At 41.0% G+C, this 25,087-nt stretch overlaps 1 protein-coding gene across 1 annotated transcript in view; it reads right to left on the bottom strand.

Moving 5' to 3' along the window:
* GRID1 (glutamate ionotropic receptor delta type subunit 1) overlaps nt 1-25,087 on the bottom strand; it is an 836,720-nt gene that overhangs the window by 49,933 nt on the left and 761,700 nt on the right. The window contains exon 12 of the mRNA XM_077821976.1: nt 22,285-22,423. Coding sequence (XP_077678102.1) covers nt 22,285-22,423 — 139 coding nt within the window. The remainder of the gene's footprint in view (nt 1-22,284; nt 22,424-25,087) is intronic.

The raw sequence follows: 25,087 nt of genomic DNA, 5'->3' as shown, positions 1-25,087 counted from the left end.
GATCGTTAAATACATTTACTACTTATCCAGTTTGAGCAAGGACATTGTTAACCCAAAAGAAGCCAATAAGGGAAGTGTTTAGCTCAGGGTGACCACGCTAAGCTTTTAGTTCAATGGTACAGCTAAGCTTTTACCAGAAGAGTGCCACTCAGATGAAGTGCTGCTAAGTGCATGCAATGTTCTAAGCCATTCTTCTTAAACAGAGGCTCAGAAAAAGAACAGAAAACATATACTACAAATGTTCCAAATTCCCAATTTAAAACACTCCTAACTTTTAATCTTCTTAGTAGCTTTTCTTCAAACTTGGCTCAAATGCTGGAGCTCTCTGACACCTATGAAATTAGATCAATTTGAGGTTTATAGCTACAGCTGCTTTAGAATTATGTGAGTGCTAAATTTTTGATCAGAATGTAAGGGAAAAACATGTATTTTTACACCAGAAAAAGGAAGATGGAGGATTTGTAAGTAAAAAATCAAACAAATAGCTGAACTGATGTTGCCCTCCTTCTGAAAACAAGCCTCCCCAAAACAACTATGGATCGAAACCAAGCATGATTAATCTCATCCCTAAAGAAATTTTTTGAGAAAGTGATCAGCAGCAAGCAGAGGAGGGTTAGAAGCGAATTCTGAATCCAAGTTCAACTATATAAGACTGTTCATGTTTCAAAATGTATAAAACTGTTAAATTCAAATGGACTTGTCAGCTTCCACGGAGACAGAATGATGGCTTCAGGGGACAAACGCCGGCTCTTCTCTGTCTGAGTTCCAGCCAGATTTGATCACTTGGGAACCGGAGGTGTAATGTGTGCTCCGGGCCACAGCCTGTGACATGTCCTTACTGGCTGGTGAAGACTGGCAGAGAAAAGCTGAGTCCATTACTTCTGGAGATTGCCAGTGTCGTTCTCCTCTGCTCACATACGTAAATTAGGCTCATGCTCAGTTGCCTTTCTTAATTGGAGCCAAAGGACACTTATGAACCAGATAGACCCCCAAGCCCACAAGTTAACACCACAGACTAGGTAACAGCGAGTATTCTAAATCTTTTAAAACCAGTATTAAAACTGGTTGTAAACATATTATGTAAGCACAATGAAATAACTGGACAACGTGATAAGAGAAATGTTCCATTGTTAAGGATGACCTATAATAATCACTATGCCACCTAACGAAGAAAAATCTTAATATCAGATTGCCCAGAAATTCACAATGTACTGTATAGAGATATTACTAATATCCATGAGAGTAGGTTGTGTGACGTAATATAACATATTCTAATGTCAATGTCTACTTCGAAGCAATAATGCCAAAACTGTTTGAAGCTTGGTTGAACAAGCACTTGTTTTAATAGAGAGTATATTTCACTGAAAGATAGTCCTGATCTAGATACAAACATTCCCAAATTCTGGGAGGTTCAGATCCATAGCTTTAGTTTGTGCCCAGCTCTAATTTAATTTAGGATTAAGGATCAGATAGATGAGCTCTTAAATCATCCATCATTAGATTGCCAGCCCCTCTGCAATGACATTATAGAATTCTGCACTGTTCTGTTTTACTGCAAATCAAAGTCATATTTAATTATCCCCGACTGGGGCTTGATCTTCCAAGTGCTGAGCAGCAGGGTCCTGATCCAGCAAAGAACGTAAGCATATATTTAACTTCAAGAATTTAAGTGGCCCCATTGAAATCACACGCAGAATGTTCACCTGGCAGCAACAAATCCTTCTCTAGTAGCTACACTGATCCATATTTTACATAAAATTTATGTTACTGGTTATAATTGGGGGGAGGGACCACAAAAAATGCTCCAAATGACTCCCAGAAATCCTGGCGGACAAAGCCTCATGGGAGTTTTTACAGGAGAAGCCACACGTATTAGAGCCTGTAAGAAGTGATGCACTCTGTAGCATTGCAAATATCTGAATGGAACACAGAGATGTAATATAATTCCAAAAAACACTGAATAAATATTTGTGAACTCTGCCAATTTATGATCTTTTTGCAACATGATTTAATTTTCTCTGTGCGGTAATGAACAATGAGGAAAAACGCTTCCTTTCAGCTGAACAGGAGGAATTCTTTAAAATATTTGCATTTAAATTCTTCAACACAAAATACAGAGCAGAGGCTTACTAAAAAGGTCTCCAGGAGTTGGTGAGCTACTCAGAGTGAGCAAGCTCCCCAACATAGTTAAAAGATCTGCAAATGCCCCATGGAAAACTCCACAGAGCACTCAGTTTAAAGAATGTTCTGTCTGTACATGCCCAAGTTGTTAGGTGGCTGTCTAGTTTACTGGGCAAGCTGGGGGTGATTTGTGTGCTCCTGCTTTTGGCAGTGTGTGATACCCTAAAGAGGGAGAGAGTGGTGGGGACAGTCCTTGCTGAAAGGACTCAAAGGTGGCAGGACCTGCTAGATTGGGGTGGGAGGAGGATAGCACCTGGCTTCCCCTTCCCATTTGGCCTCTATGGATCTACCAGGCCCCCAGTGGTTCTTCTCCCATCTCCCCGACCCTGAGACATAGAGTGGAAGAGGAGCCAAATCTCTTGGAAGAAGTGGACACTCAATCAATGGCACCAGAGGCATTTGGAAGTGCTAAAGCAGGAAAGGAGAGGACAGAGAAGCCACCTCTTTCTGAACCAAGGGACCTTAGAGATATCAGAACCTCAACTCTTACATTTGAAATGTTGACATTTTGCTGTCTGATTAGACCAGCGAATCTTCAGGAACTCTCCCCGCACAACCATCCTCTCCCTATGGACAGCAATGCCTTCTCTTCTCTCCTTGCCCTTTTTGCTGCTGAGTGCTCCCCTCCTCAAGACTCCTTCCCCAACATCCTGTGGCTCTATCCTTAGAGGAGAGAATGAAGAGCTGTGGGCAGAGAAGCAGCTTGAATGGACCTTGGGCAATAGGGCAGTCACTCTTCCCTGACAGCTGACAAAGGCATATGCTCAGAAGAGGAGGATAGGAAGTCAACATACCTGAAAGATGGACTCCCTTATTGAATTACCCTATTTGGCAGCTGCATAGCTCCAAATGAATAAGCCTCATTGGCTCTAGGGGCCAAGAGTTCAGCCTGTTCCTTTGGAACAATAATATTTTGCAGCTCCTCCTCTTCAGCCTGAAACATGTCCCTCTGCTCCTACTCATTATCAGCACCCTCACTGACACCCTCCATGCCTGATTTCAATGTCATCCTATTCATTAAGTCAGTCTAACAGTATATAATCTTTAATTGCAGCAACATCTCCGTCAAGATCTAACCCCTACATCCCCAGTAGCTTGGTCCCTCTTAGGGATTTTGCATTCAATCTCAGTTTTAATGCCACAGTGCTTTGACATTTAGAGTCAGAACTGCCTGGTCAGGAGAAGGAACGTTATGAGGAAACTGTGCTGCTTTTGCCCTTAGCCCTCTTGCTTCCATGTTCTTGGGAATGTTGCCTCTATCAGAGCAATGCTTTCTGATGTTTTGCATGAGGTATCACCTCTCCTCCTGTTGTTGAAGTGATTGCTGCTGATCCTTGCCATTTGCTCTGGAAGCTATTCTGAAATAGACCTATATGTGGGTAGGGAATTCATCCATGGCCTAACAGGGAACCCTGGCCTACAAAATAAAAACAACAATAATGCCTTCTACTTAGAGATGGAAACACTAGCAAGGCAGACGAACACTCTAGGTCAAACTTATGTAGTGTAAGCAAGTTATATTCTACTAAAGTCAATGGAGCTGCAGCCACTGACACCAAGTGTGAATGTAACTGAATATCTAAAGACAAAAACTGATATGGGCCTCGACTGCTGTTTATGGGCTTCTTATCATCAGTGAAGCAGCAGCAGGCTCTAAGAGTGGTTTAAACTAGCAGAGACCTTTGTCCTGCTAAATAAAATGAAAAGACTTTCTACTTAGGAATGGAATTTATTTCATTTTTTTTACAAACCCTGTCACCATGGCAATGAGTCGCTTTCCTTACGAATAAAACAAAACATAAACTAACCCTCGGCAGACTAAAACACTACTAAAAACTAAAACACCTAGTTATCATAACTGTCACTATTTGGCATCTAAAAGCCCCAGTCAGGATTGTGGCCTCATTGCACCAAACAGTGCAAACAAAGAGCAAAATACAGTCCCTGCCCCAAAGAATTTAGAATCTAAAGCCCTGATCCTTCAACCAATTACACACATATGCGAGCAGTCCTATTGAGTTCAATGGAACTACCCCTCCATGTAAAGCTAAGCACATGCAAAAGTGTTTGAAGGATCAGGGCCAAGAAAGTCAGACAGAAATAGACAGACAAAAAGTATTAGCCAAAGAACATATATACAACACATCAAAAGCACGGAACTTGTCAGAAACTCCCACGGAACTTGTTTAATGTCTCCAAAACAACCTTCTCCCCTTCCTGCATGACTTAGCCCAGATGAAAAATATAGAAAACAAGACAAATACAAACAAAAAATACCCTTAAAAGCCTCAGTTCTGCCATGAACTCCAAATGCGCTCACAGCAGTCAATGGGGCTCTGCCTTTACAGAGATTATTAAAGGATCAGAGTCTAAATTAACAAGAAAACATACTAACCATGCAAACAAAAAGCTGAAACAAAATGATTAACTAAACACTAAGCTGAATAAATGGCCTATAATATTATTTATTATTGGTTCCTAAATATTAATTAATACTAGCTGCACATGCCATAGCATCAAACTTTCCTTGGCTTTGGGCAGCTGCTGTATTTGAATGAGACTTAACCGACAGGCACAGAAATCTGTCCTACACAGTCAACTGAAATATCACTTTCCCCTCACAGATGGAATTACTAATTGTGGTATTTTTGCCAAAGAGGAGGCCCTCTCCCACATCCCCCACCCCAATCCCTCCTAAAAACAGCCTTCTTTCCGAGCTTACTCATACTTTAGATAAAGACAAGGCCTGATCATCTTCCCATTAAATCAAAAGGGAGCGGGATTGAACGCTTGGTGATTCATTGTGCAAACGTTTATTTAAAAACCTGTAATATCTGCAGGGTTGTCTTTTGAATACAGGAATTAGAGCTTGCCTAATCACGGCCTCGCTCCTTGAGACCCCAGCCATAACTGGCACTATCAATGCTGTTTATTACAATTGTTATTATTATTTAACATTTATATTGTGATGGTACCTCAAGGCCACAATCGCGTTGGTCCCCACTCTGGTAGGTGGTGTGCAGACAGATAATAAATGACAGTCCCTGCCCAAGGATATTACAATCTAGAAGAGAGCTTACAGTTTACATAGGGTAGACTCTGCCAGACAGGAACCCATGGGATCTTTTATAGTAACCCCAATTCACATCCCAACCAATGGTCCAATCCTGCATTTCTGTGTGTGGCTGGATTACTGCATCCACAAGTTAGTGGTACTTGGCACAGCGGTAGAACTCTCCCCACAAGCAACAAATTGGAAAATCAGGGCCCAAGCCATTAAAATTCATCTTTTGAAGAGTCTCCCCTCTCCAGATAGGAAGCCAACTGTTTTGCTCAGTTACTACCAAAACCTCACATACTGGGGGCGAGGGGTGTGTGTGTGTGTGGGGGGGTGAGTTCAAATAAAACACAGCTTGTTCAAATGTTGTATGAGAATTTTGAACCAGGCAAGTTTCTTTTGGGTTAGAGCTACCAACATTTCATGTAGCTCTGTATAACCAGCCAGTGCAAATATCTGGCAGAAGCCGTGACAGATAAAGCCCAAAAAGAGAACAGTAAGTATAGGAAGTTGCATCCAAATAGCGTTGTGTCATTGTGGCAGCTGATTCTGCGCTACAGCTATCCAAATGACACAAGGAAAATTAACATCACCTCAAATACAACTGAGTAAACATCTCCCTACACATGCTCTTTTAGAAATGTGATTCCCACCCCCCATGCACTGAAGAAAGTTTTGGGGAAATGTTTCAGTGCAATTGAATAATAAAAGTCAAACTGGTTAAAGATTTCCCACCAGAACAGTATTCCATCAGTAAATGCTGATTTAGTGGAACTGGGACCCCTGAGCCCCAGCTGCCAGCCTTTTTGTCTGGTGGGCTACCAGGAAGTCAGGTATCCCTGGGCTGGACAGCTCCCCAGGCCCCTGGGCTGCCTGACTCTTCAGCTGCTCAGCTAGTGGGCTACTGAGGAGCCTGAGAGACCAAAGAACATACTTCATTTTGGAAACACCAAAACGTTCCCACTGCTAGAACGCTGTGGTGTTTCCAAAATAAAATACTGAGGAATTTCTGTTCTTTGAAGCATTTCTGGCTTTTCATCATGATTTGGGATGAAAAAAAAAATTCCAATGAACTCACAATTTTGTACTGAACTGAAATTCTCTCTCCTGGCCAGCTCTGAACCAAAGGTTTTTCAGCACACATATGGACAATGAATTGCTAAAGAATGAATACTTTGTTTGTGTGACTCTCTATTTGTAAACTAGAAGGAAGAGTCATCATAGTGCATTTGCACACCGACACTCACAAACATATAGGCAGGGATATATACTACATATGTGGAAGTGATATCCATAAGCAAACTAGGAAAATATAGCATAGACAAAACTACTATGATGTGAGTGCACAACTGGTTGAAAAACCATATTTAGAGAGTAGTTATCTCCTAAACAAATAAATGTGCCAGTTTACAAGGAAAAGAAAGCATAATTCCCAGTCCTCCAAACTCACATTTGGATCTGAGTCAAACTGGGGTCTTCTTATCCATCATTACCAGAAATAACAGTTCTTCTGTAGACCAAATCAGGCCCTCAATTACACCAGTCCATCCCAATCATCTTCAAATTATACACTCTAACCCCCAACTAGTGCCAGTGGTTTCTGCTGGCTCAGTGGTTTCCACAGGTATATCTGATCAGCTCCATCTTGCATCCTGCTTCTGACCCAGCATAGCTCTTAAACATGCACTTAACTTTAGGCATATAAGCAGTCCCATTAAAGTCAAAGGGACTACTGAAGCTGAAAGTTAAGCATGTATTTAAGAGTTCTGCAGGGATCAGGACCAGAGTGCTCAGAGCCTTTCAAGCCCTTAGTGAACAATTCTGCTGATACTGTACAAGGAGGACTGAAATCCAACTCTTACACCCTCGAACCTTCTGGCTCTGCAGGGTAAACAAAGTCAGAGTAATACAATTTTTCTTACTGAAGTAATCTCATCTGATGCTGAATATACACAGAATAGTTCAGTTGCAAAAGAGGCCATTTCTACATGCTTATTTTTCAAAGTAGAACCACACTTTAACCACAAGGTCATTTTCCCCTCTCTTCTTCCACCACAATGACAATTGCTTACTATTGTTATTTGCACTTGTTATTTATATTACAGTGTCACCTAGAAGCCCCACATGAGATTAGGACCACATTGTGGTAAGCATTTCTTAAAAGCTCTATTTTGATGCTGTATTGATAGCATAAGAAGAACAGAGGTGCAGTGGCAGATCAAGGCTGACTTTCAAAAACAGTAGCCTAAAGTTAGACTTCTAAATCTATATTTATGCTCCTAAATGACTGGATAGGCTTTCAGTACTAATCAATTGATAATCTTCACCCAACGGCATGTCTTGAAGCCTATAGATCCAAATCCAAGGCCCAGAAAGGGCCCATGAGCATCTGAAGGGCGGATCTGAAGGACAGCTGCTGTCAACTCCCAAAATCTGATAGTGTTGATCCCTACATCTGAACCTGGCCCAAGATCCATCCTTCATTTATCATTAGAGAAGGAAATGAAATATAGAAAATTTAGGATCTACCATAGACAAGGAGCCACTGCAAAGCTGGCTGCAGTTTTTTTCTGAAAACAAAGAGCAGGTTTTTAAAGTTCACATTGGATTATTACAAAACAAAACAAAAAAACATCCCCTATGCCAATGGTTTTCAACCTTTTTTTAATTTGTGGTCCCCTAAAAATTTTCAAATGGAGGTACAGACCCCTTTGGAAATCTTACACAACCTGTGGATCTCCAGGAGTCTGTGGACCATGGGCTGAAAACCATTGTTCTATGGTAACAACAACCTTTCACTGATCCCTGAGTCAGAGTATATAAACCCCCAAAGGTCTGTGGACCACAGGTTTAAAACCATTGCACTAGGCCATCATGCCTTTTATTTGAGTATTTTGAAGGGTTATTGTGTAAATTAAAGCAAGGTATTCTACACTTCTTGCAATATTAATTAAAATAAAAACTGCAGCTGGTGTTTAACTACTACTCAGTCCCAGCAGCAGGTTTCAGTCACTTTACCTAAATCAAACATATCATAAAGTTGGCATGAAAATCATATTGTCTCAACCAAACACATCTGGTGAGTGACACATGTTTTCACTTATAATGAAAATAACAAACTACCTCTATTACTAATGCAGATGTGTTTTTATACTGTTCACCGTACTGATTTCTTCTACCACTCACATTTGGAAAGCTAAAATCATTAGGGAGATTAATAACTAAGATGAAGAAAACAACAAGTTCATTCTTCTATTCTGATATCATAAGCGTCTCATACTTCATTATGAAGTTGTCGCAGTGTGACTTTGTAAAGAAAAATAATGACTTTTTGTTCAGATGGTAATCTCTTTGGGGAAGGGATCATCTTTTTGTTCTCTGTTTGTACAGCTCCTAGCACAATGGGGCCCAAGTCTATGACTGGGTTTCCTAGATGCTGTGGTAATATAAATAATAATAAATAGCAATAATTAAATAGTGTCAAGAATGAGTACACCTGGTAGCTTGTTGCTTGATTGTGATATTCCTACTAATGCTGAATAGCACAGTACACAACTATTATATCTTTATACCATGAGTAGTTCCACCAAAGTCAATGAGACTACTGGACTATGGCACCACTCAACTTTGTTGTGTGTGAGTTTACTGAAACTGACATATAATCTAAAACTGGCTGAACTTGGAGCACTGCGGAACCCAGTGAATTTAGGATTTAGTTGCTGCAGAGTAAGTTGGGGTGTTGCCTGCATCAGTACCACTAATCTCATGGCCAAGGAGGACTGGAGAAGGATCCTTTTGAAGCTTTGGCCCTGGTGTCTGCCAGAGGGGTTGCCCCTCCTGTACAATAAGCCATTATTATCGCTCTCCCTCTCCCTCAGTTTGAACACCAGTCTCACTTTATTTGTGGGCCTGATTTGGTATCACTGAAAGCTTTAAAGCAAAATCAACAGGCTGCTCCATGCATTGATGATAACCATTCTTATTAGGCCAGACTAATCACGTTTCTTAGCTTGAAAATGTCATCACTTCTCTAGCTAAGAAACAGTATTTTTTTTTTTTGCCATTTTGATGGTTGTTCTCTATTTTTCATTAGATCAGTGGTTCCCAAACTGGGGTTTGCGAAATGTTACAGGGGGTTCTCAGGAAAAAATTCCCTAATGGCGGACAGAGCGGTCCCTAGGAACCTCGGGCAGCACGGGGCTAGCAGCCCAGAGCCGCTGGACTTCCAAGAGCTAGGCAGATCAAAGCAAGCATATCTATCACACTGAGGAGATTTAAACTTCAAGACTCCTTATAAGAAATGGAAAGAGAGGTGGATATTTTTTGCTGTTTTTAAAATTAAATAGGCAACTGGTATTATTTTTAAAATTATTATGAAGAACAAGTTTAAGCTTTGTTGTAACGTGTGTTGTTTGCCTGGACTGCTCAAGACCTGAATGCTTGTGTAGGAGGAACTCTGAGTTGGCTTCTCAAATACCTTCATGCTGTTTCACATCTGATACTCCTTGACGAAACATAGGAGCCTTGTCTTATAACAGGCTTATTCAAAGTGATATAAGCTACGAAAGTGAGATCCTGGAAAAGTGTTGCTGTTTGCATAATATAATAAAAATACTGTAATGGTAAATAATAACTAATAATAAATAGTGTGTAATAAGCATGTCATAAGAACAAATTTTATATTTCCAAGATCATTGCTTTTATTATGTATACTCAGGTAAAGGACAAAATCCCTGGAAATATTCATTTATAGGAGGGGGTTTGAGAGATTGACATTTTAGTGAAAGGGGTTCACAGGTTGTTAAAGTTTGGGAACCACTGCATTAGATGGATATGCATAGTTATAAAACAATGAAAATAAGTCAGTGATTTATTTTCCTAGACTGACTCCAACATTTTGGGTGGAGATGTAAATTTCGCTAACTGCATATGATTATTAAGGTAGGTTTTGCAACTGTACCAACATGGCTTCTCTAGAATACTACTACTCTTCTCCTGTACACAGATGAGACTGGAAACACTCCAATACCGAACAGCTGAAGGAGGCGCACACACAGAGAAAAAGAGGTTTTATTCAGCAAAGCTGATGAGTTCAGGAAATGATGATAACATATACCACCTTCCCATTGTTAAGAGATTGATTGTTCCAGGAAAGCTGTTCTCCTTATTAGAAAACTATTTGGGATATGACAGTGATAACTCATTAAAGATGCCAGTGCAGGAAAGTATTCAGTAGATAAATAAATAAATAAAGAAATAACCCAACAGCTCCACCCCCCAAAAAAGTGATGAACACTTTCAGTAGCATGTTATTATCACCAATTAAATTAAGAACACCAATTCCTGTCTCACAAAAATCCTTTAACATTCGATTAATCCATCAGGAGTAACACAAATAATTCCAACTCTACTTAAGAGAATATAAGATTTTAAAAGCCTCAGTGAGTAAAAGGTTAATCATGATCCATGGTGAAATGTAAAAGAACACTGAAAGCTTCTGGTGGAAAATGGAGGAAACAACGATTGATTAGCCTGAGAAAAACAAATAAACCCTGCTTCCAATCCCAAACCTCCTGTTCCTCTTTAATAGCTAGTCATTCTTATACTCAGAGAAACCTGGTAAGGGTTCTGAAGGTGCTAGTAGGCTATGTCAGATAATAGGGAGAGAAAAGAAAAAAAGAGTTCACAAGGGAAACCAATATAAATGTTAGTTTGAGAAAGGAGAATAAAAGAGTTTTCAGTGCTACAGGAGTTACAGTTTGAAAGGATAATTGTGTAAAGACATTTTTCTAGGTGAGTAACGTATTCCATATCTTCACCTTTTCTGGGTGGATCCACAATTCTGGGCATACAGTTGGTTAATTGTTAACAGATTTAATACACAAAAATACAAAGTGAAGTGGTTCCACTTTTAATTTTTGTCACCACAAAATGTTTTTATTTTCTTTTGTGGCTATATCATTTTGACGGCAGATGCACCTAAGAAATCCTTCATGGAGAGAACTACACAGCTACTAAGACAAATTAAACCACAGCTAATAATTAGTATTTGTCCAAGATCTAACTGCCTATACATTCAGTTAAACAGAATTTGTAAGACTTTTTGTAATAGTGTCAAATGGTGACTCCAAATAATAAGACATTCTTTCATAGCGATGAGAATCACCAAAGCAGAGATGTTACGAACAAGGGGAAAAAAATAAAGAAAAGGAGTGTTTTTATTACAGCAGAAACTACAGATATGAACAGAATATTTTACAGTGAATTCTAAAAGTTCCTCAGAAGTTTCAAATATGTGCACAATACTGCTCCATATCTTAAATGAGCTAAAAAGTTATATACTACCTTGAGTTCTCATTTTTCACTGAAGTACATCAAACTTAGGCTCTGGAAGACCATCCTTTGGGGTTGTTATATGAATTGAACTTCTAGCTATATTACATAACTTAGTTCAACACTTGAAATATGAAATAGAAGCAAACCTATAGCAGTATGATGTTGGTCACTGTTTACCACTCTAATATTGGCCAGCGTTGTTCTAGTAATAAAATAAATATTTATATTTTCAGCTGTTTAGAGCAACATTAGGGAAAGGGTTCCCTTGCATTATGGGATCGTTCCTGCATCTTTCTGGTAAAAATATAAACCAAAATATACTATAACCAAAGTACTATAATGGCACGCTGTGATTCCCATATTCATCTTGGTACCACTGAGCACATGGTATCAGAAAATAATTGGGATACGTCCCTCTTGCTGTCAGATATGAAAGAAATACTGATATTTTCTAACTAAAGTGACAGCAAATGAAAAATTGCTGTCCAGGAAGGAAAGATGAACTCTGCTTTCCTAACAGGCTTTCAATGATAGTTCCTAGTTACAGATCTAGGTCAGTATTTTAAGAGAGGTGGTGGAGTTGCAACTCATTGTAGCTAAATATATACTGATTAATTACGGGAACTTTTCAAAGTGCACCTCAGAATGCTGCTGTGCTCATCAGTGAAATCCTGTACCCCTGTTGCTTTGGAGCCCTTTATGAGATTGTGCTCTGCATAGCTGGGTAACTGGAGAATATGGACACTTCACATGGAAGAGCTATTCTCTTACACTAATAACTGTAGATAGCACAGAGAAATGGTATAAATATAAAATGTATTTTACTTTAATTATATTTTTCTCTGAGTGGATCAGTTCTGCTGGTAATTCCATGAAAATAGCTACCCTTTGTCCCAGGTTCTATCTGGCATCCTACTTTGAGATTCTTAATACTGTCTAAGGAAGGATATATCCAGTGGATGGGACAAGATTTGACTGTACAAAAGAAGAGCAAATACAGCCAACAGGCAAACACTGTATAGGGAAAAGACACTCAGCTACTAAAGGGATTGGGGCCATATAAGTATCTAGCTAGAATATGGTATAGTGGATAAAAGATAGACTCCCATCAGGCCCTCTCAGAGGTCCAGAGAGGCCCATGCCACTTCCAGCTTTTGAGGTGCTAGCCATAATAAAAATTAAAAATGACAACACATGAAAACAAAATAAGGCACCAAAAAACAAGTCTGGAAACTTATCAAATGCCAAAAAATTAACACATTTTTGTCTAAATTTGAGGCCCCCTTTGAGTTTGAGGCCCAGGCCAAATGACCCTCCTGGCCCGCCTTCTGATTGGCCCTCTCTCCCATGTCTTGCAATGGTGAAACACAAAAATTCAAGTATAGGGTGTTAGTTTGCTTTGTATTTGGTTGTTCCTAGACCAGAACAGATTTCCATAACGGAGGACACAGTTAGTTTTTCTTCTATTCTTGGCTTGGTCCTTAAAAATGATGGATGATGGCAATCTTTACAGTTAGGAAATGTCTGCAACTTTAAGACCTGTTCTGTCTTAACTGTTGTAGTAATCTTTATTATGCTTTATTGATAACCTTTTTCATTAGTGTTTTTTATTGGTTCATTCAGGGCACTTTGTAAGCATCTTTACAGTAGACCAATGGAACAATAAAATGTTGTATTGGAAAAAATTCGACTGCTGCATCCTGCATTCTCTCCTCCTGTAGCAGCCAGACAGAAAAAAGTATGGGGGGGGGGGAACCATATAGAAGTGGGGTTACTGAGTGGAACGATTCTTGCCGTATAAAGAAACCAAATATAAATAGAACAGTGAATGGAACAATGATTAGGCGAGCGGGCAGAGCAATGGAAGATGATACAAAATGCATAAAGCAGTTCTGCTTCTGAGATTGCAAATGAGTAGGCTATATTAAAGAGAAAAGCAGAACTTCATAGAAACAGAGAGGTGAGAGGTTCGAAATCCCAAGATTCGAACGAGCCCTTTGAATATTGGCTGAAATATCACGAGAACTGCTGCTCTTGTTAGAGTTCTACCACTGCAGCTGAGCAAAAAAAAACATGTAAAATCCAAAGATTTAGCAGGATATCCACTGTTGTGAGCCAAAGGATCAAGAGCCCAGCTGATGAATTTTGGCATAGTCATATCCAAATCACTGTCCTTATTTGGCCTCTAATGCAAATGTTTGTCTAAACTTAATCTGGATCTCAACACTGACTCCTCAAGCCATTTCAACTACAGAACTTCCCTAGAAGGGGAAGAATGAATAGACACATAAATTACAATGCAGCACAAGAAATTACAGAAATCCACCAGTACTTCACTCTTCCAACAGCCTCCACTATAAACCTTCCTTTAAAAATCACAGCTGGAGATGTGTAATGCATGTTTAACTTTCAGTTGTGCTCTCCAAATTTTGCACCCACAAAAATGACTCATGCTAGTGTTTGCACCTATACAGTTGCACACATGCCCAACTGGTATGAAAGGTTAGTATCCATCTCATCTGCTGCTGAACTATGAAGATTCACTAGTAGAAATAGACACCGGTGTGGAGAGCTCCTAAGAAGCTCCAAATTTTGTGTAGTATGGGGCTTCCCAGGAGCACTTGACTACTGGCGTCAACACTGAGGAAAGTCAAGTGAGGCAGCAGCAGCTTTATTACATTTCTGCTTGTGGCTGGTCCTGGGATGGGGAAGGAACAGTGCTGGCCCGGAGGACAGCCGAGTCTTTCCCCTGGAATTTCTGTGCCATGGTGCGTCAGCAGCAAAGCATTTCCAAAGAAATGCTCCTCTGTGTGCACTGGGAGTCCAAGCAAGCCATACAGAAGACTCAAAGGCAACTATTACACTACAGGTGTTTTTCTCCTCTCCTAGTTAACTCACTTGAGTCCTGTACTCTTTTTAGCCATCTCTTTTTTATGAGATCCTTAATCATGATGATGATGGGTTATTTTTAATAATGCCCCCCCCCCACACACACACACACACACAAACCCTTCCTGTTTAGGTGCCCGAGGTGCTGCATAGACATGTTAAAATACTGTAAAAATAAACAAAATTAACAATATAAGAAAACCAAATGAAATATTGAAAATCAAATCCTGTCGCATCAGTAAGAAAAGGGCTGCTTTCAAGCTCAAGCAGTTCCAATTCAAGGTCCCAGCAAGTGCAGATACCTACGAGTTTTCTTGCTACCAAAAAAAACCATCGTAACAGTTTCACAGTAAGCCTCTCTTTATTCCCCAAAACGAGCTTTTTCTCTAAGGCCATATCTACACTACAGGGCTAGCTCCATAGCGTAGATGCAGACTACAGTGGTATAAGGGGTTTCTCTATTTCTGCAGGAATAACACCTCCCTGGGAGATGTTAGCTAGATCGACAGAAGCATTCTTCCATTAAGTTAGCTGTATCAATGCTGAGAATTCATTAGGCATATCTATAGCACTCAGGGGTGTGGATTTTTCACATGCCTGACCAATGTAGCTATTTTGACCTAAATTTTAAGTGTAGACCAACCCTAAGAAATAAGCTTTCTACTACTTTTTCCACTATCTGGGATTTAGAGGAAGTTCTCCTTGATTTTCTTTAATATATATATATATATATTTTATTTTCAATGGAACTTAGAAGTCTATCTTAGGTACTTTTATGGCCCCGATTACTGTAGTATCTGAGTAACTAACAATCTTTAAAGAATTTATCTTCACAACACCCCTGTGCGCTACGGAAATGCTATTAGACCCCTTGCACAGATAGAGAACTGATGCATAAAGAGGCAAAGTAATTTGTCCAAGGTCACACAAGAAATCTGCGGCAGAGGAGGAACTTCTCCCTAAACACTGGCCCATCCTTCCTACTAGCATCCTGGGAAAGCAGGCAAGCTACTGTAAAATTTCAGCTCTCAAAAACAAAACAGAAACCCACACCAAAACCAGGTAAACTTAGGAATTAGAGCACAAATAAAGAAACCCCAAATCATGAGATGACACAAGAAGCAATTATAACATCAGACATAATATACTCTTCATGTGCAATCAGCAAATGAACATGTACAGATGCATTTAAAATATTCATAATGTCTGATGCAACGACCTATTTGACAAAAGCTCTAATTTAAACTCTTTCAAATTTGCAGACAGCTTACTTTATGCCCTAGTTTTTTACGATGCGGTACTTAATTACCATCAGGAGAGCTCTCCTAAACCTGAGTTTTGGAATATATATGTAGCTGTTGAATTGCTTGTATTTTTCTTGCTAACAAGGAGCAAAGATGGAAGTGACATCATTGCTAATTAAACTCATAATTACATATGGCTGGCTTAGTCAGACAGCAGATCACATGGCTGTCAGAAAACACAAACAAATCAAAGCATAATCTATCATGTAAAAGTTTAGATCATTTTTTGTGGATTGTCTCATTGGAGAGCTCCATACTTTACACACAGTTCTGAAGTTGGCAATTGGAAAAGCAAAGTAGAATTGCTTGGGCCTAGCAAGAAAGAACACTTGGGATTTACCTGGGATGGCCTAGTGATCATTTGATTTTAATTGCAAGGTTCCTGTAAGATTTTTGCCCTTAAGGGACTGATATAGCCCCTCAGCCTTCCTTAAGGTGTTTGTCTGAAAATTTCTCTAGATTTTCAAAAATGTTTAAAAATTACTCAATCAGTCCTGGTAGAACTTGGATCATTGCCTTCTCATCCCCAGCAGCAGCTCCTCACCAAGTGCCACAAATCTGGTCCCTTGGGGACACTATATTCATCTGCTCTTCTGTCCCAACCTGGGTAATGTCTGGACCTTGAGGGCCTTATTTTCAGATGCCCCAAGCACTCACTACTCCCAATTATCTCAACTGGAGATGTGAGTGCTCAGCACTTCCCAAAATCAGACTCTAGGACCTCATTGTCTTGTTGTTTTCTGCAGCATCCCCATGGTCACTGAGATCTTAAGTGTACACAATCATCAGTGCTCCTCAAGACATCCACCTTGCTTAGTATTGTAGATCTGGGAACAGCAGGGTATCAGAGTTAGGAGGAAGTTGAAAAGTGTGAAGCCAAGACAGGAAAAGGGGATGTGGCGAGGGCCTTTAAAAAGTGGGGCTACAGATGGTTACAGAAGCATAAAGTGTAGTTCACCAGGAACTGGAGGATGGACAGGATGGGGAGGATGGACAGGATGGCCCAGACCTTCTCTGTGCTATCTACACTGTGTTTGAGCTCCTAAAACATAGCCAACCATCAGTGCAGTTCTGGTGCTCCAACATCCAGAATGCTGGAAAACTCCTGCAATGTGTGGGAACTCCTGAGAACCTTAGGAAGTCCACAAGAGGGGAGTCATGTGCTTTCGGAGAAGATGCCTCTCCTAACGGATTCATAGATTTGGTCAGGGCACAGCCCCTTTTCTTCTGGGGCTAACAAAGTCTTTGAGCAACCTTCTCTAGCCTCCTCTCGGATACTGCACTATCTGGTGTGTTGGGACTGCTTTCTTCCCCCTGTACTGATGCTCCTAATCTGGCTAATTTCCCTTTCTATGGACTTTAGGAGGGGCATTGGAGCTCAAACAAGGGTCTGGCAAATCTTGTAAAGCTCATCAGTGCCATGATCTTTAAATGGCCTACTGCCATTCTGCAGTTTCTAATCTGACATTTTAATTTAATGAATTTGCTTTCCAACAGCTCGACTTTGCTCTGGTGCACATCTCTTGAAGATCTTGCTAACACACACCATTTGTGGTTTCTCTGAAAAGCCGTTTTGTAGCTGGTGTGCGGAGAACAATGAGTATTAGTAGAATGATTGACATCTGTTTATTTTCTTCTATACTTCAGCTCTCTGCTAGTCACAGATAACATGCGGCAAATTTAAATTCTAGAGGGAGTTTGGGAGCAAAATCAGGCTTGTAATGAACTTAACTATGTTGCAGCTACTGCTGCACCATAATACTAGTTTCTCCCCTGCTGGCAATTTAACAGCAAGCAATACTGCACACCAGAAGACTCTTCTATGGAGAGAGAGCGATAACAGCATATATTTATATAGGGGTTCAGTTTCCTAGCACAGAAAAAATGCAGGAGGATTTGATCGCTCTCAGTTGGTGGGAAAATTGTCAACTATTATTTATGGTGCCTCAAATCTCACTATGGGAGGGAAAAAAAGAAATTCAAATATATATTTCCCTTCTACAAAAGGTCTTATCTGGAAAAGTTCCAATGCCTAGTATAGAAGGGAGACAAAAGTTATTTGCATTATACATTACTTCACTGAAACCAAGTAGTAGTAAGATCAGGAAACACAGATGCCAACTTTCACGCGTTAAATAAGCACCCCGACTTTCACAATAAACCAGAAATCAGGCTAATCCCATTTCAAAACAAGCCAAATCCCTAAGAACCCCAATACTCTATGTGATTAGATCCCCCCAGCATGCAGTCTGGGACTGTGGTGGGCCCACTGTGCACCCCGACTCTCTCCCCACCTTGTCACTGCTTACCCTTTGCCCCTGCTTGCCCTCCCTTGCATTTGCTTGCTGGGAGCCGATCAAAAAAAAAAAAAAAAAGAAGAAGCAACAAGCTACAACAAGCCAAACACTAGCCAATAAGCAACTCACAAGCCAGTTAAGCCAAAAACAAGCCCAATTTCTGTGTTATTTTCACAGGTTTGGCATGTCTGTCTGGGAACTTGCAGACTAGGGTCTGATGCAGCAGAAGAAACACATGGCAGAGATGAAGTTTCAGCCTCAGGGAAATCTCCCACTCTGTGGCTGGTGATGAATTAATTTTTTACAGGAAATCTGTGCCTACCTGACTGGGGCATGAAATCATCTCCACCATATTGAAGATGGAAGGGGGCAGCCAGTCTTTTGAACATGTTTAGTATTGTTTTCAGGGAAAGTGGCACTAAGGTGACATTAGAAGTTTCCAATAAAAACCAAACACAAATCTTAAAAAAACAGATTCTTTGCAGAGGAAAAAATCAGGTAGGGACACAGGTGGCTTTCAACCACTTTTACATCCCTCAGTGTTTAAGCTTTCTGGCCCCTACTATAAGTCTGAGCAGCCTTCAAGCTGCTGTAAATTGTGCTTAACTACTCATAGTCATAAGATACTCTTCTAGCAGCTGGGGACTGTCAAGGAATAGGACCACCCTGACCACCTAGGGATTTTCCATTGTACAACCAGAATTCTCAAAGGACAAGATCTGCCAGCTTTCTACCACCAAAGAGGTGTAAAACAGCTATAGAAAGTGTGACAGGGCGCTATCAGCAGCACCCCGATCACTGATATTGCCTCAACCCGAGGAAGGCCACAGGCCCAGCTGGGGGCAATTATACATTTTCTGTTGGGGGACTGGGAGCACTGGGTAACAATCACTGGTCCAACAAGGTAATTAGGGTGAATATAAGGGGAAGAAACAGGAATCAAGGGGCAGCTCAGAAGGAAGCTCAGGGGATGAGGGCTACAAGGAAGCCTACGCTTTCCGTAAGGCTGTGTTGCACAATATTACTATGTAAGAGGGGAGCAAATACACACCTTGGTGGAAGATAAACAGCCCAGTGTGTGTTTGTGACTGTGAAACCATCTGAACTGACCAGGCAGTGAGGGTCACCAGGCAGTGATGGAGGCACCTTGTAACAGAAGGGCTGAGAATTTGGGCCAACATCTTTCTACTAGTTACTGAAGAGACATGTAAATTCAACCTCACAAATACTATTTTTTCAATTTAACATAATATTTGAATAGGTAGGGATTTTTCCTTGCCAAGGCATAAATTTAGGACTCTGTGTGTGTCGCCTTAATGACATACCAGCGTTGAATTCCCAAGGTCATATCTGCTTTTTTTAATAGGATATTTTGACACACCATTCCCTGTCCCAAGAGTTAGAAGCTTCCATTGTCTGTTATCCTTCATTCAGTTTTGGAGTAAAATGGGAGGGAAGACTCACTTGACCAATGTCTGTGAAATAAGTCTATGGATAATCAGAAAGGGCAAAACTCCAAACAACAAGGAAGTTGAAGACCCAACATTAATTACTCTTGCCAGCATCAGGGCATGCCACAGAGTTCTGAGAGTGACCTGCTCTATTAGAGATGCACTGCATGAGGGAAACCAAGTATTATTGTTCCCTCATCTTAGCCTCACTATTCAGGCCAGATGGAAGGAACTGGCCATTTAAAGGTGCTCCTTTTTAGATGAAGGAGTTAAGGTCTGAAACATATTTGTAGCAACAGTCAAAACAAGGGTTTTTTTTAGCAGCTAGCACTGCAAGTTCAACACAGCTTTGTTATCAGATACCAAGTTGATTTCTGCCTTGTATATCATCACTGACCATAAGGAATCTGTTACTGGGACCTGGCAGTTGCCATTTTGTTGACAGTTGGCCACAATTACATTTCACGGGCCATCACTGGAAATGCACTCTGTGTCATAACTCAAGGTAAAAGGCTGATTGCTTTCTGAGGTCACAAGACAAAGTCAAATGGGTCCTGTAACTGAACTATCATTTTAGAGATTTAGGTAGAGATTTTCCAAGACACTTAGTGGATTTGGATGGCCAATTCTGATTAATTTCAATAGGAATTAGGTGTCCAAATCCCATGAGAGGTTTTGAATACTTCAGCCTTAGTGACCTACTGACAACGCAGAAAATCTGCTGTTGATTTTACCTCTCCACTGAAATTTTTTTTACTGCATCTATTGTGCTCTTGTCTTCCACTGAAATCAGAGGAGTTTTAGGAAGCACCTGACAGATTGCACAACGAACTCCTTCTACTACAAGAAAATGTAACATTCAGAAGTAGGTCATTTTTCAAGCTCCACAGCTCATTGTTCCTGACTTGAGTTTAACACTGATTTGCGCATTGTGCTTCCACCTCAAACCCATATTACAATTTGTTACCGAAGTCAGGACTGAGCATTGTGGCAATTTGCAGCACTCATTGTCTACCATGGACAAAATCTTCTTATACCTGCTGTGCGCATGAAGCATTTCCTAACGGAGCATTCTCTGTTTGCAACATCACACCCAGACCACTATTATAGGATGTATACATAAAATGACAAGTTATGGTATACAGGTTTTATTAACGTGAGTTTGGGATGACAATATTACTCATGAGAGATTAAGTCAACTGGACTTAATCAACTGGACATTTAGTTGCTGGACTACAGAGAGGGAAAAGGGGATATTACTGCAACTGGTTGTGGGAGTTCTCCTTTAGCTTATGGAGTAGAGGTCTCTATGTTAGGACAAGGATTCTAGTCCTACCTCCCCCGTATGTATATTTGGGAGATATATAGTAACTGTGTCTATTTGTAGCACAAGAATTCATTACATCAGCACCTTCCACGGTTAGAAGAAGATCCTGTGTCCCTTCATAACACTGGGAATCTTCCATTTCCAGTGGAATAAAGCTCTCATTTCACTTATGGGCCACAGGATATCAGACCATAAATCTGTCACTGGGGAAAGACTGATGACAAACTGCCTGCCTTGCACTTCATTCAAGTGTATAAGGTAGTGGCCGTAGTAAGGATGTTTTATTAAATGTGCATTTCTCTGCATATATGTTGGCAATATCATTGTGACAAATTACAGAGCCTTGTAATAAACTGCATTTATTCTGCACCTTTATCCTCCTTACCTTGCACTCATTCACATCTGATAAGAGTATTTCCAAGCCTCTGGGCAGTTTTTGGACAACTGCCATTTAAAAAAAACCAACTTGCCAGGGAAATGCTTCCTTTTTTCCTCCTAAATATGGATAAACTTCCCAAAATTACACTGGCAAGAAGTGCAGGGCTCTTAGGGAGTTAGTTCATATTTGAGAAGAAAGAAGGAGACATTTCCTTGGCAAGCTGATTTTTTTTTTTTTGAATGGCAGAAATTCTGCCCAGAATTCCCAAAATTGCCCAGAGGCTTGGAAATACTCTCATCAGACGTGAATGAGTGCAAGGTAAGGAGGACAAAGATAAAGAATAAATGCAGTTTATTACAAGGCTCTGCAATTTATCACAATGATACCGCCAACATATATATATGGAGAAATATATATATTTAATAAAACAACTTCCTTACTACATCTACTACCTTAGAGTCTGATTCTGCCATCCTTTCTCCCTTCCTAGGAGTACCTTGTTCTTCAAATAGTCATAATAAATCTGGTCTTTTGATTTTAAGAGTGTGCCTATCATTTGGTACATGGAATTTTGTGTGCATAATCATTTTCATGCAGTACTATATAAAACTGCAGATGACAACATACACAAAATTGCACATGCAAAACTAGAGGCCATATGTTGCACGATGTCTTAGAGATATAAATTCTATACCATTCTTTCAGATTTCCTCTTTTACAACCAGAAATATTAAGACTCACAAATGTAGGTAACCTAAATAGTGACGAAGAAAACCTGCATAAGAAAATGAGTTCTCTCAGTTAGGGAGATTTGTATTTTCCTTTCAAATCAGCAAAAGTTTTCTCTTAAAGTCTAAGTGCCATGATCTTCCTTATACAAATGTGAAAACTGCTTGGCATTTGTAGGAAAAAGAGGGAAATAGGGAAGGGAGAAATGCAGACACTGAAAATAAGGAGAAAATTCCCTCCAATATTCTCCTTCTCTCAAGAATGAACATTCAAAGGGATGATGCATATCTATGAAATTGAGGTTTCCAGCTCTGTGTAAAGAAAGGCACTTACCTTATAGGATTATCCATCCTTGATACTGTGAGAAATGCTGCTAAATTAGCTGTGTAGGATGAACACACAATAAGGGTAAAGAGCCACCAACTTCCCATCACAATGCGCATAGCCACAGAATTGATAGCAGATTCACCACCTACAAATAAGGAGAGAAATTGAGGTCTCACAGAAACCTGCATTTAAGATCACCTACAGTACATGTTCCATGTCTAAAGTGACACTGTGAACAATCCCTATGAATTTTACTTGATGTTCAACTTGCATTAACAGATCACCCCATCAATATGTTCAAAGACCTATCTTAAGGAGGTCTGATATTTTATAAAAACATACTATCTAACTGCTAAGTCATCCAGAAAGTTGTAGAATACTCTGGTGTACTGGTGAGGTTGATCTGCAACAAAAAAAATACTAAACTGTGTTAAAATCACTGGTTTGAATTAAATCTTGTAAAATTTCTACATCAACCCTCTGATCCCACTTGCCTCTCACATAGTCATAGAATAATGCTCTCAAGAAAATCCACACAGGGCCTTACCCAGAATTGTCAGGATCTAATCCGCAGAATGACTTCCATAAATACAGGCAAATTAATAATAAATAATAATAATAATTAATAATGCAATATCACTATCTAAACATAGAGGTTAAATATTCAGAGTATATCAGAGTAGACCTATATTGTCTGTGAGGGGGTAATATAACTTTTAAACTGAGTACAACTGTTCAAACTTCTGTATGCTACTTATGCTGAATTAAATAATATGAGATTGTGGCATCAGCTACACCACACTGCACTATAAGGTGGGTAGAAAGTTGGCTAGATTGTCGGGCTCAACGGGTAGTGATCAATGGCTCCATGTCTAGTTGTCAGCCGGTGTCAAGTGGAGTGCCCCAGGGGTCGGTCCTGGGGCCGGTTTTGTTCAATATCTTCATAAATGATCTGGAGGATGGTGTGGATTGCACTCTCAGCAAATTTGCGGATGATACTAAACTGGGAGGAGTGGTAGATACGCTGGAGGGCAGGGATAGGATACAGAGGGACCTAGACAAATTGGAGGATTGGGCCAAAAGAAATCTGATGAGGTTCAATAAGGATAAGTGCAGGGTCCTGCACTTAGGACGGAAGAACCCAATGCACAGCTACAGACTAGGGACCGAATGGCTAGGCAGCAGTTCTGCGGAAAAGGACCTAAGGGTGACAGTGGACGAGAAGCTGGATATGAGTCAGCAGTGTGCCCTTGTTGCCAAGAAGGCCAATGGCATTTTGGGATGTATAAGTAGGGGCATAGCGAGCAGATCGAGGGACGTGATCGTCCCCCTCTATTCGACATTGGTGAGGCCTCATCTGGAGTACTGTGTCCAGTTTTGGGCCCCACACTACAAGAAGGATGTGGATAAATTGGAAAGAGTCCAGAGAAGGGCAACAAAAATAATTAGGGGTCTGGAACACATGACTTATGAGGACAGGCTGAGGGAACTGGGATTGTTTAGTCTGCGGAAGAGAAGAATGAGGGGGGATTTGATAGCTGCTTTCAACTACCTGAGAGGTGGTTCTAGAGAGGATGGTTCTAGACTATTCTCAGTGGTAGAAGAGGACAGGACAAGGAGTAATGGTCTCAAGTTGCAGTGGGGGAGGTTTAGGTTGGATATTAGGAAAAACTTTTTCACTAGGAGGGTGGTGAAACACTGGAATGCGTTGCCTAGGGAGGTGGTAGAATCTCCTTCCTTAGAAGTTTTTAAGGTCAGGCTTGACAAAGCCCTGGCTGGGATGATTTAATTGGGGATGGGTCCTGCTTTTGAGCAGGGGGTTGGACTAGATGACCTCCTGAGTCCCTTCCAACCCTGATATTCTATGATTCTATGATTCTACAGTAGATTTCTGTGACGTTTCCAGCACAATTATGCTTGACCTTTAGTTAAAGACAAAACTCTGTTAAACAACTGATTTTTGCTAGTCCCTCTGGTGTCTGCTTATGTTAAGAAACATAAGAAAGGCCACACTGGATCAGATCAATGGTCCACCTAGACCAGTGGTTTTCAAACGTTTTTTCTGTCAACCCAGTTGAAGAAAATTGTTGATGCCCATGACACAACAGAGCTGGGAATGAGGGGTTTGGGACATGGGAAGGGCTCAGGGCTGGGGCAGAGGATTGGGGTGAGGACTGTGTGGTGGGGACAGGGATGAAGCTTTGGGGTGCAAGAGGGGGCTCTGGATTTGGGGCGGCTCAGGGCTGGGGCAGGGGATTGGGGTGTGGGAGGGAGTGCAGGCTCTGGGGTGGAGCTAAGATTGAGGGGTTTGGGGTGCAGGAAGGGACTCTGGGTTTGAGGGGGCTCAGAGCTGGGGCAGGGGATTGGCATGCAGGGTTGGGGCACGGGCTTACCTCAGGCAGCTCCCAATCAGGGGCATAGCAGGGGGACTAAGGCAGGCTTCCTGCTGTCCTGGCACCGAGGACCATGCTGTGCCCCAGAAGCTGCCAGCAGCAGGTCTGGCTCCTAGGCGGAGTCACGCAAGCGGCTCTGTGCGGCTTTCACCCACTGGCACCGCCCCCCCCAGCTCCCATTGGACAAGAACCAGCCAATGGGAGTGCAGAGCTGGTGCTTGGGGTGGGGGAAGCATGCGGAGCCCCGTGGTCCCCCCGCCTAGGAGATACCTGCTGCTGGCTGCTTCCAGGGCGTAGTGCGGTATCAGAACAGGTAGGGACTAGGCTGCCTTACCTGGGCAGCACCACCGACAGGACTTTTAACGGCCCAGTCGGATGTGCTCACAAGAGCCGCCATGACCAAGTGCCTTATATTC

This window comes from Eretmochelys imbricata, chromosome 7, assembly GCF_965152235.1.
Source record: "Eretmochelys imbricata isolate rEreImb1 chromosome 7, rEreImb1.hap1, whole genome shotgun sequence".
Lineage (NCBI taxonomy): Eukaryota > Metazoa > Chordata > Testudines > Cheloniidae > Eretmochelys > Eretmochelys imbricata.
This window is presented reverse-complemented; position numbering and strand designations above follow the sequence as displayed.